This window comes from Podarcis bocagei, assembly GCF_964188305.1.
Source record: "Podarcis bocagei genome assembly, chromosome: 1".
NCBI classification, from domain to species: domain Eukaryota; kingdom Metazoa; phylum Chordata; class Lepidosauria; order Squamata; family Lacertidae; genus Podarcis; species Podarcis bocagei.
The window spans coordinates 78,484,186-78,501,240 of record NC_138125.1 but is presented as its reverse complement, the minus strand read 5'-3'; the positions used below and the strand labels follow the sequence as shown (position 1 = coordinate 78,501,240).

Genomic DNA, 17,055 nt, shown 5'->3' with positions numbered 1-17,055 from the left:
GATGGGAGCTTACCCCGCCGCGGGGATTCGAACCACCGACCATGCGATCGGCAAGTCCTAGGCACTGAGGTTTTACCCACAGCGCCACCCGCGTCCCATCTAGTTGGACTTAGTTCCCATTAAATTAATGGGACTTGAGCTTAGACAATACTTAATTTCAATGGGGCTAAAGTATGACTAATTTAGTTTACATCCAGTCCAGAAGCTTTCACTTCAAATCAGCGCCTCTCCTCAGATTACTTCCTGTATTACTTCCCTAAGCCAGGGATGGGGACCCTGTGGCCTCCGGACAGTCAGAGATGATGGGAGTTGTAGTTCAGCAGCATCTGGAGGTGTTGGTCCAGCAAAACACTGGGAGCTCTTTTACCTCATGAGCCCTCTTGCCCATTAAGATAATGGAGAGGATGCCCTATTCGTGTGCTAGCTCCTTGCAATGAAATATCAATGGGAGCAAGGGATAGACCTTTTACAGAATTGGCTCCTATTCTGTGAAACACCCTTCTAAGAGAAATGTCAATTCTGTGATCTTCCTTGCCTTTCAAATACAAGGTAAAGCATGTTTGTTAAGGCAAGCTCTTAATCTTCCATAGGAACTTGGCATGATATTTGACTTGCTAAATTATCACGTTTTAGTCTTATTTATATCATACTTTGTTTTTTAAAACATGTTAGCAACGTGTTATAATAACGACATTATATTGTTTTAATTGTGGGAAGTTGCCCCATATTGACAACGAAGGGCAGGCTGTCATTATTTTAAATAAACAACCCAGCTAGCTCAAAAGCCATGCGGTAATGGTTATATAAAAAGCCAAGCATTGCATGCTGCCTACACTCTGTGTTCTTCACTTCCAGCTCTGTGACAGTAAGGCCTTCACTGTTCTGGGAGACATTCGAAAGTGTGGCCTGACAGACACCGAGACCTGCCTGAAAGGCATTGCCATCAACATAGATGGAGGAGAGACAGTAAGTATGGAAAACAAGGCCAAATATATGCTCAAAAGGGAGATTACACACTGATTTATAGAAGCACTCCCTCCGCCCACAGTGAAACAGCAAATATGTTCAGTCTTATGCAAAATGTGTAGAACTGCTCAGTTTTATCGCCTAGTCTCAATTACTGCTCCTAACAATAAACCAACTGGCCTGCCCCAATCAGAATGTGAACTTCAGTCCCCTTGTGTGGCCCTCATTTCCCCTCTAGGTTACAGTAAGTCCTTTCACAGTCTAGATTTCATAATATTGCAGGCCCACTGCCCCACAATCTCAAGCTCTCCACCTTTCCTTCCTTGCACATTTTCCTTCTCTTCCCACTTCTTTGTTTCCAATGCTCCTTTCTTCAAGTCTCCTTCCCCATATCTATCCTTTCCTCTGGTTACTGTTTCTTGGCCTAGTGCTCTCTTCCTTCAACTAACTTGCTTCTGGTTTCTCCCTCCCTCCCTCCCTTTGCTTCCTTATCTCCTTGTGATTCTTCCCATTCTCCAGACTGCCCCACAAACCTACTCTGATCCACAGAGAGCTGGGTGAGGATTTAATTCCAGTCAATTGACAGTTGTCCCTTCCCTCATAAAAGTTATTCCAGACATTCTAGCAGCTTTGTTTCCTGAGCAGTTGGAGCATTCATGAACAGTTCATTTCCAGCACAATCAACTGGTGTCAGAGGCTTCACTGCTACAGATGCAATACAATGTGGATTTTGTTGGAAGTTTATGTGCATGAGCAGTGTCATCCAAAGTCACAAAGAAACAGGAAAACAAGTGCATATTATATTTTTAACCATACTTGTTCATCATTATCTTTACCTTTCTCCTCTGCCAGGTAGTTGTGATCAAGTCTACTGGGGTCGTGTATGTGAATATGATCCTTTCCCAGCTGCCTATCTCAGCATGTAAGTTCTCCTTTCAGAGATAACACATGACATTCATCATTCTTCACTCTCCTACTCTATTATTGTTCTCAACATGAGGGATACCTTCAGCAAGGCTCTTCTGATGTTCTTAGGATTTTGGACTTTTCTCTTATGCTAGAAGGCCATTTACTAGGGGAAATGGTTAAAATGCTAAGCATAAGCAGTTGTTACCTCATTGTTAAGTATGTAAAATGCACATACCCTCGTGCCCCCGCTTGTAGCAAATGCCATAGCCATATGAATCATCAGTTGACACCTGATGAAATGTTTGATCCCATTAGTAAACTCATTATATTCCACTTCGACAGCCAATGTCACCATCTTCAGGCCCTCAACCTTCTTCATCGTTGTGGATACAAAATTCGGCCTCCAGTTACAGATCCAGCTCGTGCCCATCATGCAATTATTTGTACGTTTGGACCCAACCCACAAAGAGCAGACATGTGGTAAGTGAGTCAATTAGTCATTAGTCTCAAGACATAGAGGTGATGTTCACTGAAATCACTGTGATGCTGTATGAAGGATTGCAAGGATTTAAAGTTGAATCCTGACAGGAAAGGTGTACTGTGGAGTGTGGGGGACTCCCTGGTCCTGAATGGGGCAACTGTGCCCCTGAAGGAGCAGGTGCACAGCCTGGGAGTCATTTTGGACTCACAGCTGTCCATGGAGGCGCAGGTCAATTCTGTGTCCACGGCAGCAGTCTACCAGCTCCATCTGGAAAGCAGGCTGAGACCCTACCTGCCGCGGACTGTTTCACCAGAGTGGTGCATGCTCTAGTTATCTCCCACTTGGACTACTGCAACACACTCTACGTGGGGCTACCTTTGAAGGTGACCCGGAAACTACAACTAATCCAGAATGTGGCAGCTAGACTGGTGACTGGGAAGCGGCCGCCGAGACCAAATAACACCGGTCTTGAAAGACCTACATTGGCTCCCAGTACATTTCTGAGCACAATTCAAAGTGTTGGTGCTGACCTTTAACGCCCTAAACAGCCTCGGCCCAGTATACCTGAAGGAGCGTCTCTACCCCCCATCGTCCAGCCCGGACACTAAAGTCCAGCTCTGAGGGCATTCTGGCGGTTCCCTCACTATGAGAAGTGAGGTTGCCGGGAACCAGGCAATGGGTCTTCTTGGTATTGGCGCCCGCCCTCTGGAACGCCCTCACATCAGATGTCAAGGCAATAAACAACTATCTGGCTTTTAGAAGACATCTGAAGGCAACCCTGTATCAGGAAATTTTAAATGTCTAATGTTTTACCATTTTTTATGTGCTGTAAGCCGCCCAGAGTGGTTGGGAAAACCAAGCCAGATGGGCAGGGTATAAATAATAAAATTATTATTGTTGTTGTTGTTCTTGTTGTTCTTTAAAGTCCCCATGGTTTTGTTCCAGGTCTCTGTGGAAACTTCAACAATGTCCAAGCAGATGACTTCAAAGCTGCCAGTGGAGTAGTAGAAGGAACTTCAGCTGCTTTTGCCAACACGTGGAAAGCACAGGCCAATTGTCCTGACATCAAGAATATTTTCGAGAACCCGTGTACTCTCAGCATAGAAAATGGTATGTGCACTGATATTTTGCAGCTTTTCTCCAAGGACACTCTTTAACCAACAGCCTAATTAGAAAGACCCTTTAGAATTATTTTTTAAGCAGAAACTCACATTAACTCTATTAACTATTGTACAATAGAAATTGCCCTTGTATAGGGCTGGTAAGGACATAAAGGTCATGTTGACTTTTTTAGCTTTTATATTCCACCCTTCCTTCATGCGGCATCCTAATTCTTCTCCCTCCCATTTTATCCTCACAACAACCCTGTGAGGTAAGCTTGTCTGAGAGAATGTAACTGGTTTTTGGACACCTAGGGATCTTAAAAGCTGGGTGGGTGAGTCCAACACACACTCTCTAAGTCATAGTTTGTTGCTCTATGCCACACTGGCTCTCAGATGACAATGGCTCCCCGTAAGAGAAAAAGGCTTTGTACAGCTGGAACAATCATGGCAGACTACTCCACATTATCCAGATCATGGTGTATTAAGACAGCAGAGAAAAATGGCATGACAGACAAAAGAGGACGGGTTAAAGCAGATTATGGGTGACTTGAGCAAGCAAGCACAACAATATGATGCAGAAGGAAGGCAGAAAGATACAGTTAACAATGAGAGCAAGTTCTAATACAGTATTTTCTCTCATTGACTGGCTGGAATAGGTTCTTGAACTCTGATAGTGATTCTTACATGCTTGGGTGGTGGATATAGAGGGATGCATGAGTCTGAAGGAACTAGACTATTGTACAAAGGTGAAGTTTGTAGCTCTGCCCTGCCGACCACTGGCGTAAGGTCCCTGAGAGGCTGCACAGAAGGGAATGTGTTCCTTGGGCTGAAACACATTGCCCATCTCTGCAGTAATATATATAAAACCACATTGCCCTTTGTCTTGTATAGAAAAATATGCTTCACACTGGTGCGGCCTGCTGACGGACAGCAATGGACCCTTTCAGAAGTGCCACTCTGCAGTAGATCCTGCTGTTTTCCACACGGTACTTTGTACATTCTGTTTCTTTGAAGTGCCAATGAGAATCTGAACATAACTCCTGGGGGTGGGAATTAAACCTGTTAGAGTGGATAAACAATGTCAGGGCTTCAGTATACTCTCTGCCAAACTTTCTGTCATTAATGTATATTATCAATCCCCATATCATGTTATCCTACATATTCATTTCTCGCTTCACAACTAAATATAAACATCTCCTCATTCCACTCTGTGTGGTTGGCCATGTAGTTTGCCAACTTCTGAGACAGAGGTTAACATTTAAGCAGCTGGTTCTCAGGAAACTCCCAGGTCCTCAGTAGTTTAAAGCAAGCAGTGTGAAATATAAAGACATATTTTTAGATTAAATTCATAGATGAGTTCTTCATGTGAAGGTTTAAGAGCAAATGTCCCTGAAGGGGGGGGGGAGTTAATATTAATGGCTATTCTCTGTCTCCCTAGACCTGTATGTTTGATACCTGCAATTGTGAAAGGAGTGAGGACTGTATGTGTGCTGCCCTTTCCTCCTATGTCAGAGCCTGTGCTGCAAAGGGAGTGCTGCTGAGCGGATGGAGAACCAGCATCTGTAGTAAGTTATGAGGATTTTGTAAACCTAAAAGCAAGTGACCAGAGGAGATTGTCAAAGTGTTTCATATAGAACTCCAAACCATGATTCACCCCAACATTTTTGGATTTTTTTCAGTGTCGCTGAATTATTTTGCAAGTTTTCTTAGTAGTAAGTCTCAATGAAATTAATGGAGCTTACTTTTAAGTATCCAACATGGTGCTAAGTGAATCTCTGTCAGCACAAGATGGAAAGTTCTTCTCTTTTCTCTTCCCCACCCTGCCTATCAAATGAGTAGTTTTCAAACTATCAAATGAGTAGTTTTCAAAGCTGTGATTTAAAGATGAATCTGGAATCACATAGCTTGATTCAAAGGCCAATAAATTACATGGATCAGTCACGTTTTGAACAGGCTCCTTTTCATAAACCCATACAAGATAGTAACTTCCCTTCTGCAAGTTAAATTTAATTCAAGGCACCCAAGCAATCGTTCATACAGTCTTTATGCACAAAGCAGCATACGTCACTGTACCCAGAACATCCCATCACACCTGGATGGTGAGGCAGACATCCTAAGCTTCTCCAGCCTCTGGGACTAGAGCCCAGCATCTAGATATACAGAGATGCATCTAAATACACACAGCCAATGTTTTTGAGTATACATTGTACCCTGCGATGTCTAGTAATTTATAGCCACAGTAGCCCTTAGATAACCTCTGGAACAACTTCTTTTCTTTTCCCTCTCTCAAGCCAAATACCAAATGTGTCCCAAAACCCTGGTTTACCGTTACAACATTACTTCCTGCCAACCCACCTGCCGATCTCTGAGTGAGCCTGATGTCACCTGCAACATTAAGTTTACCTCCGTGGATGGATGCACCTGCGAAGAAGGGATGTATATGGATGAGAGCGGCAAATGTGTACCTGCTACCAGCTGCCCCTGCTACTACAAAGGGACTCCTCTACTGTCTGGAGAAGTTATCCATGAAAATGGTGTCATATGGTAAGTGATGGTTTGAAATAAGCATTGTTATGAGGTGATGAGAATAGCCAAATTTTCCTTCCATAGAACCATGCTTCTAAGCTGCCCTTAATTATGATTTTTTAAATTTTGTTTTTTGGAAGATTCAGTCAATTTAATTTTGTAATGTCTGGTGCTTAGATATTAGGTGCCTTTGTGACACATTTCTAAATGCCCCAAAGTTTCTTATTTATGTGAGAAAAATATAGGAGCCCAGCTGGATCAGACCAAAGGCCTGCCTAGTCCAACATCTTATTCTCATAATGGCCAACCAGAAGCCTGTGCAAAGCTCACAAGCAACTTATGAATGCAATAGCAACCCAGCTCATGCTCATTAGCAACATTATTCAGAGGCAATACTGGAGGCAATATAAAGACATCATGACTAGTAGCTGTGGGTGGCCTTGTTCTCCATGAATTTGTCTAATCCTCTTGTAATGCCTTCCAAGTTGTGAACCATTACTATGTTATCTGGTAATTAATTCCATAGTTTAACTATGCTTTGTGCTTCCCTTTGTCTATCCTATATCTCCCACCATTAAACTATCACATCTGTTAAAAACGGGCTTTCTAGTAATGGCTGGTGGAGGGTGAGGGTGAGGAGAGAACTTGAGACTGGCAACAGCACCATAGGTGCCCTGTGGATCTCTGAGGTCTGTCCACTCCTGATAAAAATGCCTCACCCCAGTCCAGATCCACCAAGGAGGAATTCTTAAAGCATTTTAACAGGCTATTTTAAGGGAAACATTTTCCTTTTGGTCACAAGGTGACAATTCAGCATTCCACACCGTGAAGGATTTGTTGTTGCTGTCCTTTAGCCAGGCAAGAACAACTGCTCTTCATAAAACTGGTTCAATTTTTAAGTAAGAAACATTCTTCATCTCTTGCAGCACTTGCACACAGGGAAAGCTTCAGTGCATTGGAGAAGTGAAACCACAACCAGGTAAGCCAAATCACAGAAAAAGATAATAGTAGTTCCAGAGACCTTGTAAAACTGAAATATTCAATTGGACTTTGAGTCCTCCGTAGATTGGCTGAAAATATCCCATAGCTTCCCTCCAATGTACAGATGTGAGGAGTTGTTTTCCAACCTTGAGTGATGCAAGTTCCTATTATCTGCTAGGAACCATAGCCAAGATAGCCACCATTCTCTGTCTTAAAATTGGGAGTGAAAATATAATGTTGTTGTCGTACAAAGACTTTTATGTGTGTTTTTAAGTGAGGTGTTGATAATGGTGTGCCCTGAACTAGTTTTCATGACATACACTCACTGTTATGATGGCTAATGTCTAATTTCAAGCTGAGATTTCATCTAGCTCTCCTTTCTACCAGAATGTTTTGCTCCCATGGTCTACTTTGACTGCACCAATGCCACAGTAGGAGCCACTGGAGCCGAGTGTCAGAAGAGCTGTCAGACCCTTGACATGGAATGCGTAAGTGTGATGACATTGTAACCATTTCTTATCTAAATTACCTGTTCAACTTATGTATTACATTGTTCCCATGATGATTGCAGTTATCACTTCTTTCCTGAATTTATGAAACTGTCAGCACCGCTCAGCATTCATCATGGTCTCCTGTTACAAAATAGGAGTCATGCTGATGGGTGATCAGAGGCAATGACGAAAGCTAGCCTACAGAACCCATCAGAAGGTACTTCAGTAGTAGAGACAGGGAGGCGCAGGGCATGGTAAACCAGTTTAACCACCATGTTATGACTTGGGAATCACTCTTACACCCAACATTATTTTTAAATCAAGGGACACCCAACATTTTTTTAAAAAATCAAGGGTATCAATATACCAAGTCACAATCTAGTGATTTATAATAACATTCTCTCAAAGAGTTCAAGAAAAGTTCTCCACACCTAAACTCCTCTGAAAAAGTAAACTTGAAGCAGTTTTGCATAGCTTGCTAATTAATTGACTCTTCATTGGTAACGCACCACTGGAGACAGATACTGATTTCACTCTGTCTAGTATCTTAGACACTTTTGTTTCTCCCCTATTGATTTGTCAAGTAACATCTTTTGCTGCCTTATCTTCTGTTACAGTACAGCACACAGTGCGTCTCTGGCTGCATGTGTCCCAAGGAGTTGGTGTCCGATGGCCAAGGTGGGTGTGTAGCTGCTGAAGAGTGTCCATGCATTCACAATGAAGCCACATACAAGCCAGGGGACAGCATCAAGGTGAAATGTAATACTTGGTACGTATCGCCTGTTATAAGCTGAACTAAAAGTATTGAACTCTTCCATCAAAATGGGGGGGGGGTCAAACAAACCCCGCCACTGTGAAATCTAACCATATTTCTGTCTGTGCAGTACATGTAAGAACAGAAAGTGGGAGTGCTCCACTGAACCCTGCCTGGCAACATGCTCTGTTTATGGAGATGGTCATTACATCACTTTTGATGGCAAACGCTATAGCTTCAGTGGAGACTGTGAATACACACTGGTCCAGGTATAATACTTTTCTCCCCAAGCACTTGCTTTTTTGAAATGCAGAGTCTTTAGTCTTGATATGGCAAGCTGTGTTCATGAACACCATATAACCCTCTTCTCCACAGGATCATTGCGGTAAAAACAATTCAAATGCAGGGACTTTCAGAGTGATCACGGAGAACATCCCCTGTGGCACCACTGGGACAACCTGCTCAAAAGCCATTAAAGTCTTCATGGGGGTAAGTAGGTTCATGCAAGATGAACGCAAAATATGACTTGTGCACCTGGACAGAACTGGGTTATATTAAATCTACAAATGGGAAAATCATGGAGTGCAAAGTAACTAAGCTGTAAAGGTAGGTAGCCGTGTTGGTCTGATGTAGTCGAAATAAAAAAAATAAAAAATTGTCCAGTAGCACCTTAGAGTCCAACTAAGTTTGTTCTGGGTATATGCTTTTGTGTGCATGCACACTTCTTCAGATACACTGAAACAGAAGACCCTTATATATAGTGGGAAGGTGGGGTGCGGTTTTTTTAGAAGGGTAGTAGGAGATGGGTGATTGACTCGATGGGTATGGTAAACCTGTTGACACTGTTAACGATTGGAATTAGTCCTTCAGGAAAAAGCAAAGGATAGTATACAGATGACCAAAAATAGCTTTAGCATGTGTAATGAGACAAGAATCCAATATCTCTATTCAGACCAGGTCTCTCCATAGTTTTCAGTTTAGTAATAAGTTGTAATTACTTGAAAGAGAAGTTGCTGAATTGCAACTTATTGTTGCTTTTCATCTTTCAGAACTATGAGCTGATACTCGCTGATGAAAAATTTACAGTGGTACAGAGGCTTTCTGGTGGAGGTGAAGTGCCATTCAAGGTCCGCTACATGGGAATCTACATGGTGATTGACACCACAGCTGGACTGGTCCTGTTGTGGGACAAGAAAACCAGTATCTTCATCAAACTCAATGACGAATTTAAGGTATGCTGAGGATGCCAGATCAGATTATATAGGGGTGTGTGTGTAGTGAAAGAGAAGTGCTACAACATTCTTCCAGGAAATTCTGTAAAGGACAAACATTAAGAGCTAATGTTAGCATTTAAATATTCCAGTCAGTTGATTTATCAGATGAATCCCCTTACTTGACCTCTTCATAGTAGTTTAACATAGGTTCTTTGTCTGTATGAAGAACTATTGATAGTAATGAGAAACTGGTCACATTAAAAGCAAAGTACAAGACAATGTATCATTTCTATCGCAGAACTATTTTTTCTTGCATGATCAATGTGCACAGGACTGGTTACAGGACAGTGATAGACAACATGGTGCCTGACATCATCCCCTGACCATTGCCCATGCTGCCTGGGGTTGATGGGAGTTGTAGTTCAACAACATCTTAAGGGCACCGTGTTGGTTACCACTGTGATAGTATAGTATAGTAAAGGTTCGTTTGTTTTTTCATAATAATGCAGCAAAATATATGCTGTAATTGTCAATATCCAAAATATGGTTAGCATTGACATTCACATTCATATGTAAATGCTGGCCATCCCAAATTGGACAAGCACAACATCCGGATAGTGATGGAAACTGCCCTTCCTTGATCATTTGATACACAGGAAAGTGAGCGGTAATAATTCCCTTGTGTGCCTGTGTATGAGAGAGAGAATGTGCAGTGGCTGCATCTACTTTTGGTCCCATCCATCACTGCAATGCAGCCTTAGGAGGGTTGACCAAGGGTGAATGAATCAAACCCAAGGAGATTACCACCTCTGCTCTCAAGGACTCCCTCGTGATGCAGAAACAAATCACTCAAGTTTCTGGTTTTTTATTTGTAATTATGGTAAGCAGTATCTGATTCCCTTCACTTTTCACAAAATAACTATATATCATTATTTTTTAAATAATCTTTTTGAATGAAATTATTTTTTAAAAAATGTGATTGAGAGTGGGTGGGGAATCAGCCTATGCCATTTTTTCTGCTAAAAAAAAGCAACTGTTGGAGCAATTGTTCTTGTAGAAGCCTAAAATATAACTTTTAATATACTTTATATGTTATGAGGCTATGCTTAAATAGGTGTGCTAATTTGGTGTACTGCATGTGTTTGATGTGTACATAGGGTCTCTGAGCACATGAAATTATCAGTTCATGTAATGGGGACAGTCAATCTATCCATGCATGTACATGCTGTCAGCTTCCTCTGTAGAAATCAACTAAAAAGTATGACAGTCACTATAAATAACCAAAGTATTATTCCGTTTTGAAAATGCAGGGTCTCTAATCCCAGGAAAATAAATTTTCCACTCCTCATTAACTTGTGCTTGTCTCTCTGCAGGGTCAAGTTTGTGGCCTCTGTGGAAACTATGATGGCAATGACATAAATGACTTCACCACCAGGAGCCAGTCTGTTGTAGGAGATGTACTGGAGTTTGGTAACAGCTGGAAGGTGTCTCCCACTTGCCCAGATGCCCCGGGCAGCAGAGATCCTTGTTCTACAAACCCATATAGGAGTTCTTGGGCCCAGAAGCAATGTAGCATCATTAACAGCAAAGTGTTTGCTTCCTGCCACTCTCAGGTATGGGCAAATGCATTTTTAAAAGAATGTATAGGACACTTGAACAGCTCCAAGCTTAAGACTTGATGTGCCTGCTCTTGGAACAGGCTATACCAACCACTGCATAAGAGCAACATAAAAATGTGTTGTCATTCTGTCAGCTAATAATTCAGATAAGAAAAAGTTAAATGTGAGCCCCAGATTGGTTAGGCTCCCCAGCACAGTAAATGCCTGATATTAACACATTTAATATATAATTAATATTTAGGGGGTTGCCAACCAATTTTTCTTTTTCCTCAGTGGATGCATAAAAATACCCTTTGCTTCAATGACAAATTACTTCCTTGACAATTACTAATGGTAGATGATACATAACCTTTTCACGTCCGCTTGATGTTTCGGAAGCATTCATGTTTATTATTAACAACAAATTGCCTCTGCATGCCATTCTGTTGCTATAACGAAATGTGCAACTTGAAAATAAAAACAATGACTGATGTCACAAATTTTCCATGCTGACTTTGTCGGAGAAACAAGAACTGTAATTGAAAAAAATCAGAAAATGCACCCTCCCTCTCTGACCATGGTCTGCCAAGACTGAACCACAAATTAAACCATGTGTATTCCTTCTCTAACAGGTTGAACCAACTAAATATTATGAAGCCTGCATCTCTGATGCCTGTGCTTGTGACACTGGGGGAGACTGTGAATGCTTCTGTACTGCTGTAGCCGCCTATGCTCAGGCGTGCAATGAAGCTGGCAGTTGCATTTCTTGGAGAACTCCAAACATCTGCCGTGAGTACTGCCCATTCCTTTTAAAGTAATAACAAAAAGATAGATTAGTGAGAACAAGGAGTAGGCTAATGTTTCCATATTTTTAGCACCATATATGGTATGTGGTAGGATGGCATGCAGTAGGTTGGAGCATTGCTGAACGTTTGCATATTTTTGTAATCCAATTTCTGCATTCATTTTGAATGCAGTGACACGATCACAACATGATTCCTGCTTGTCACATTCATATCATGAACATTTGAATTTATCCTAACTTTGCAAGAGCTAAATGTCTTCAGAATGTGCTAAATCTCAGCATATCCCCTCCTTACTGTCCAATCCCCTCCTTACTGTCTCCCGTGCTGTCAACCCATAGCTGCCTGTGACCATGAGGTCAAGGAAAATAGGAACTCTTTCCCTGGAACAAGTACTGCTGCTGCTACTAGCTGCCTGCCTTGTTATTCATTAAATTTATATACCGCCCTTCATCCTAAGATCACAGGGTGGTTTACAGTACAAAAAAGCAGAATACATAACATAATAACAACAAAAAAACCCCAGTAACACGTTTAGAAGACCATAGATCTTTTATATTTTGGCAGAGGAAGTGTAGCCATTCACCAGGCCCAGCATTCACCACCCAATCCTACCTGTGATCCACCCAGTCCAACATCTCTGATCTTACCTCCTACCAGCTGGGGAAAAGAAGTAGCAGGAGGGTAACTGGGTCTGTTCCTGACATCCCTGCTCACAAAATTCATTTGATGGTGTTCCTGACTGGTGAAGTGAATAATGACACTGGAAAAACAAGCAACTAATATTGCTTACCAGATCATTGAACATAAAAATGAGAAATGACTGGCATACAGTGCAAGGATAAGTATTGAGTGCTATGAAATTAATGCATTTTGCTTGAAAGTAACATTAAAAAAAACCCTTTCCTCCTTTTGCAGCTCTGTTCTGTGATTACTATAATCCAAAAGAGGAGTGTGAGTGGCACTACCAGCCTTGTGGCTCTCCGTGTATGAAGACTTGCAGAAACCCAAGTGGAAAATGCCTCCATGAGTTACAAGGCTTGGAAGGTACAAGGATTGTAGCCTTACCCTTGATCTACAAATGATGATTACAGGAAACTTAAAAGCTTCATTTTATATTAATTGTTATAAAAACTGTGGTTGCCCAAAAAGAAATGCTTGATGCTTTGTGAATATGGGAAGTTTGGTTTAGGGAAAGGGAAGTTACTGTTTTGTCCCAGTCAAGGGGACGGGATCTAGCCCAGTGGAGGCATGTGTTACACAGAAAATTCAAAGTCACATACTGCTGGTCCCTGTCTGGGATCCAGAAGCAAAGCCAGATCAAGCAGAGATTGGATTTCAGCAGGCAAGGTCAGATTCTGATGTTCAGGGTCAGGCAAAGTAAAACACAGATCAGGTTCCCATGAGGTCATTCCAGCAAAGTAGAGAGTAGGTCCAGATAAACAGAGTCAAGTAAAGCAGAGGTTGGGGTCCAAAAAGGCAAATGAGCAAACAAACATATGAGCAAACAAACAGTCTAGGCTGGACTGTTGTTCCAGCACCCAACTATCCTGGACTGAGCCTTAAGTAGGATTGCTGCTTTGATTGGGAAGCTAACTTCTTCCCTGATGCATAGAGCCCTTACAGTTAAAGAGGTTCAGCCACTAGGTGCCATTCACTTTGGAAGCTTGGGGGAGACCAAGGTTAAGTTCTTGCCTCTAAGCTGGAGACCAGAGTTCGAGGAAGACAAGGCAACTTCTTCAAGGTAGAGAGGTGCAGGCATCATGTGCTCCTTTGATGCTAGAACACCCAAGGAGGCAGGAATGTCTCTTTTGGTCAAGAGATTCCCTCTGCATCCATGGCCTCTTCTCCTGAGCCCCAGCCTTGCTAAATGACAGTTGCTTGAGATCAAGATATGGCAGGGATGGGCAGCCTGTGGCCCTCCAGATGTTGTTGAACTACAGTTCCCATCATTCCTGACCCTTGGCCATGCTGGCTATGACTGGTGTGAGCTTGTGTCCAACAATGTATGGAGGCCAAAGGTTCCTCATCCCTGGTTTATGGGGTGATAGCACCATACACAAAATCAGCTTAAAGGCTAACATTTGTGCAGGGTATGGTAAAAGCTCTCTTTCTTACCACAGGCTGCTATCCAAAGTGTCCAGCTGATAAGCCCTATTTTGATGAAGATGAGATGCAGTGTGTTGATCTTCCAGCATGCGGCTGCTTTGATGGCAAAGGAAACCACTATAAGCCAGGAGAAAAAATGCCTTCACAAAAGAGCTGTGAATCATGGTAATGCTTGTCTTTCAAATGATGAGAATGAGAATGTGAATGTAAAATTGTTTAAAGTTGTGGCAGAGGCATAGCATGCTCTATTTCATACTGCAGAAACAGGTTTGAGAAGGCAAAGTTTGGAAATGTTCTCCTTAGGATTAATCTGCTCCAGCATGTCTTACTACATTATAATATGGGTTCCATTCTTCTCTCCTGCCCACCTCTTTTTGAACTTCTACTGTGGTAAAAAGAAAGTTTGCCTGAAGGCTCTAGTGAAATTACTACCGCTCTTTTCTTCACTTTCACTCAGCTAATTTGTTTCTCCTCTTCTGTAGGTTCTGGTGAGGATTCTCTACTATCCTATGTGCTGTGCTTCTTCCTTTTATATAGGGACAGATTCTGATATTTAGGGCTGTGTACACACCATACATTGAAAGCACATTGAAAGCACATTCCCAACTCCAAAGATCCGTGGGATCTGTAGTTTGTTAAGTGTGCTGGGAATTTTAGTTCTGGGGGTAAACCACAGTTCCCAAGATTCTTTCAGGGGGAGATTTGCTTTAAATGTTTGTTATGTACACAGCCATTGTCCATGCTGATTAGTAGAATGAATAACCAACCAAATCAGCTTTAGGAATGACCGCTCCCCACATTAAGTAAGCCCTTTGTGTGGTTGCGCGCAGCCCCCTGGACCCTATGTGGCACCATTAGCACAGGCTTGGCTTCGCCTTCTCCAGGTGGGATACCTGGAGGTCTCCGCCTACCTCAGCCAGTTGCCCAATCCCGCCTGGGGAGGCGTTGCCAAGGTGATCAGGCCAGGTAGGGGGAGGGACCACCTGCCCACACAATAGGGGGAGGACCTTACCTGGGAATCATCAGTTAGCCCCACCTTCTAAACAAAAGCCAATATACCAATTGTTGGGGGGAAGGGGGTATCTGCTTTTACAAAAAGAAAATTAGAGTTAATCATTGGATGTTCCCTGTGGAACCAAAAAGATAAATGTTTCAATTTTAATTCCATTTACTTTGAAGTGCAGTCCATTTATTTCAACGGAACTTCCTTCCAACAGCAAGTAAGATGCAGTCTTTCACACACCCACCTGGAAAATGGAAGCTCTACTGCCGGGGTGGCCAACTCCCGAGAGACTGTGATCTACTCTCAGAGTTAGAAACCGGCAGTGATCTACCACCTTTTGGGGGGTTCTAGTCTAAGTTGTTGAGCTTTTTTAGGGAGGAGGAACGCTTTCTTTAGGGGAGCTTCTTTGGGGGGAGCCCGTGATCTGACAGTGATCTACCACAGACGTTCAATGATCTACCAGTAGATCACAATCTGCCACTGGATGTCATGGAATTTAGTTCTGAGTAAATGAGTAAAACCAATTAGAGTCAAAGCCTAAAATTGCTTTCTCAATCCAAGTGTAGTAGTTTATTCAGAATTTCACCTCCATAGACATTCTTTTATACTGGTTGTATATGCCCCTGAGGACACACTCCATTGTCTCTTGAGGCAGACGGATGCCAACAACTAATATAAGGAGGGCTGTTAGTGTCTTCTTTGCTCACTAAAGAAAATTAACTACCTTCAAATGTGTTTTCTTTCCTTTTAGCTATTGTTCCATGGCTGGCAAACCAGAGTGTCGATACGATGAACTTGGTATGTTCTCAGTGCTAAGTTTTAATATGAATTGTGAGTGATTTGGAACAGCCTTTTACATTTTAAGAAGTTTAATGCTGACAATTTCTTTTGAATGACAGAATGCCACTGCATCTATGAAGGGAAGATTAGCAAGCCGGGGGATGTCATCTACAACACAACAGATGGCATTGGAGGGTGCATCACTGCGATTTGCAGTAAGAATGGAACAATAGAGAGGAATATCTTCCCATGCACAACAACACCCACCCCAACCACAACCACCACCACCACTGCACCAACCACTACCGTCTTTAACTTTTCCAGTACCTCTTCACCAGCAACCACTACTGCAGGTAAAAACTCTGATGATAGTGCAATCATATGGTTCACTCCCTCCCTACCCTGTTCAGTGAAACCCATCTCCAGCACATTGGAATTAGTAGATTGTAGTAGAGTATAAATTTCAAGAGCATTACCCTGCAACGTTGTCTGTGGATTTCTGTAGTTTCTTTACCACCTTTTGCATAGCTGTATGGTACATTGCTATGGCGGAGACATAGTTCTGCCTCCTGGAATGGTACTCCTGGAATGGTACTGCATGGGCGTTTTTTACCCTTAGCATTTTCAGAGCTGGTGGAAATGAATACAAGCCATTCCAATCAATCTAGGAAGGGATGGGTGTTTTCTGGGAAGCCCGGATGAGAGGGCTACCTCTCCAGCTCCAGCAATGCAAAATATGACCTGTGTACTTTAAATCTTTCAATGAAATATTTTAGAAAACAATAAGCATTTTTTACTGGTGTGAAGAACTACTTGTAAGTAAATGTATATAGGATACTTTTAAGTAAGCCAATAAGCTGTGGTCCCTCCTGTGATGTGTTTCCAATCTCCCAAAGAGCTGAGGAGAAAAATGGAGGTGCTTCACTCCAGGTTCTCCTTGACTAATTTCTGGGCAACTTGCAGTACCCTGTTCATTCATAGTGCTCCCACCCATCTCATATGTGCTTTGTTCAGTTTTCCTCCTATCTCAATCAGCTGCTACCCAGTTTCTTGATTCAGGTCTCTGAGGAGCTCCAGTCCCAGCAGCCCATATCACTTTTCCTTCTCATTTCCTCACTCGAACATTTTGATTTTACATTTTGTTCTTACAAAAGGAAATAGAGATATTTAAAAGCCTGTGTTACTCAGCAACTAGTTCCAGAGGGGTCCAATGGATTGGTTCAGTCCAGATGGCTCGGATGAACTGATTTAGTTAAACCCTCAAAGGTTGCTTCCAAACCACCTGGTTCTTGAGCATCCATTCTGATTTGTTTGCCAGGGAGGTTAGATAACACGGT

General features: G+C 42.3%; 1 protein-coding gene across 1 annotated transcript in view; it reads left to right on the top strand.

Moving 5' to 3' along the window:
* The window catches only part of MUC5AC (mucin 5AC, oligomeric mucus/gel-forming), a 60,647-nt gene that overhangs the window by 16,131 nt on the left and 27,461 nt on the right, over window positions 1-17,055 (top strand). Inside the window, exons 12-30 of the mRNA XM_081203463.1 lie at window positions 856-966; window positions 1,819-1,888; window positions 2,218-2,355; window positions 3,302-3,466; window positions 4,351-4,445; window positions 4,898-5,024; window positions 5,751-6,003; window positions 6,912-6,964; window positions 7,354-7,454; window positions 8,075-8,226; window positions 8,342-8,480; window positions 8,587-8,700; window positions 9,261-9,443; window positions 10,799-11,038; window positions 11,656-11,812; window positions 12,745-12,873; window positions 13,950-14,100; window positions 15,690-15,736; window positions 15,838-16,071. Coding sequence (XP_081059589.1) covers window positions 856-966; window positions 1,819-1,888; window positions 2,218-2,355; window positions 3,302-3,466; window positions 4,351-4,445; window positions 4,898-5,024; window positions 5,751-6,003; window positions 6,912-6,964; window positions 7,354-7,454; window positions 8,075-8,226; window positions 8,342-8,480; window positions 8,587-8,700; window positions 9,261-9,443; window positions 10,799-11,038; window positions 11,656-11,812; window positions 12,745-12,873; window positions 13,950-14,100; window positions 15,690-15,736; window positions 15,838-16,071 — 2,659 coding nt within the window. The remainder of the gene's footprint in view (window positions 1-855; window positions 967-1,818; window positions 1,889-2,217; window positions 2,356-3,301; window positions 3,467-4,350; window positions 4,446-4,897; window positions 5,025-5,750; window positions 6,004-6,911; window positions 6,965-7,353; window positions 7,455-8,074; window positions 8,227-8,341; window positions 8,481-8,586; window positions 8,701-9,260; window positions 9,444-10,798; window positions 11,039-11,655; window positions 11,813-12,744; window positions 12,874-13,949; window positions 14,101-15,689; window positions 15,737-15,837; window positions 16,072-17,055) is intronic.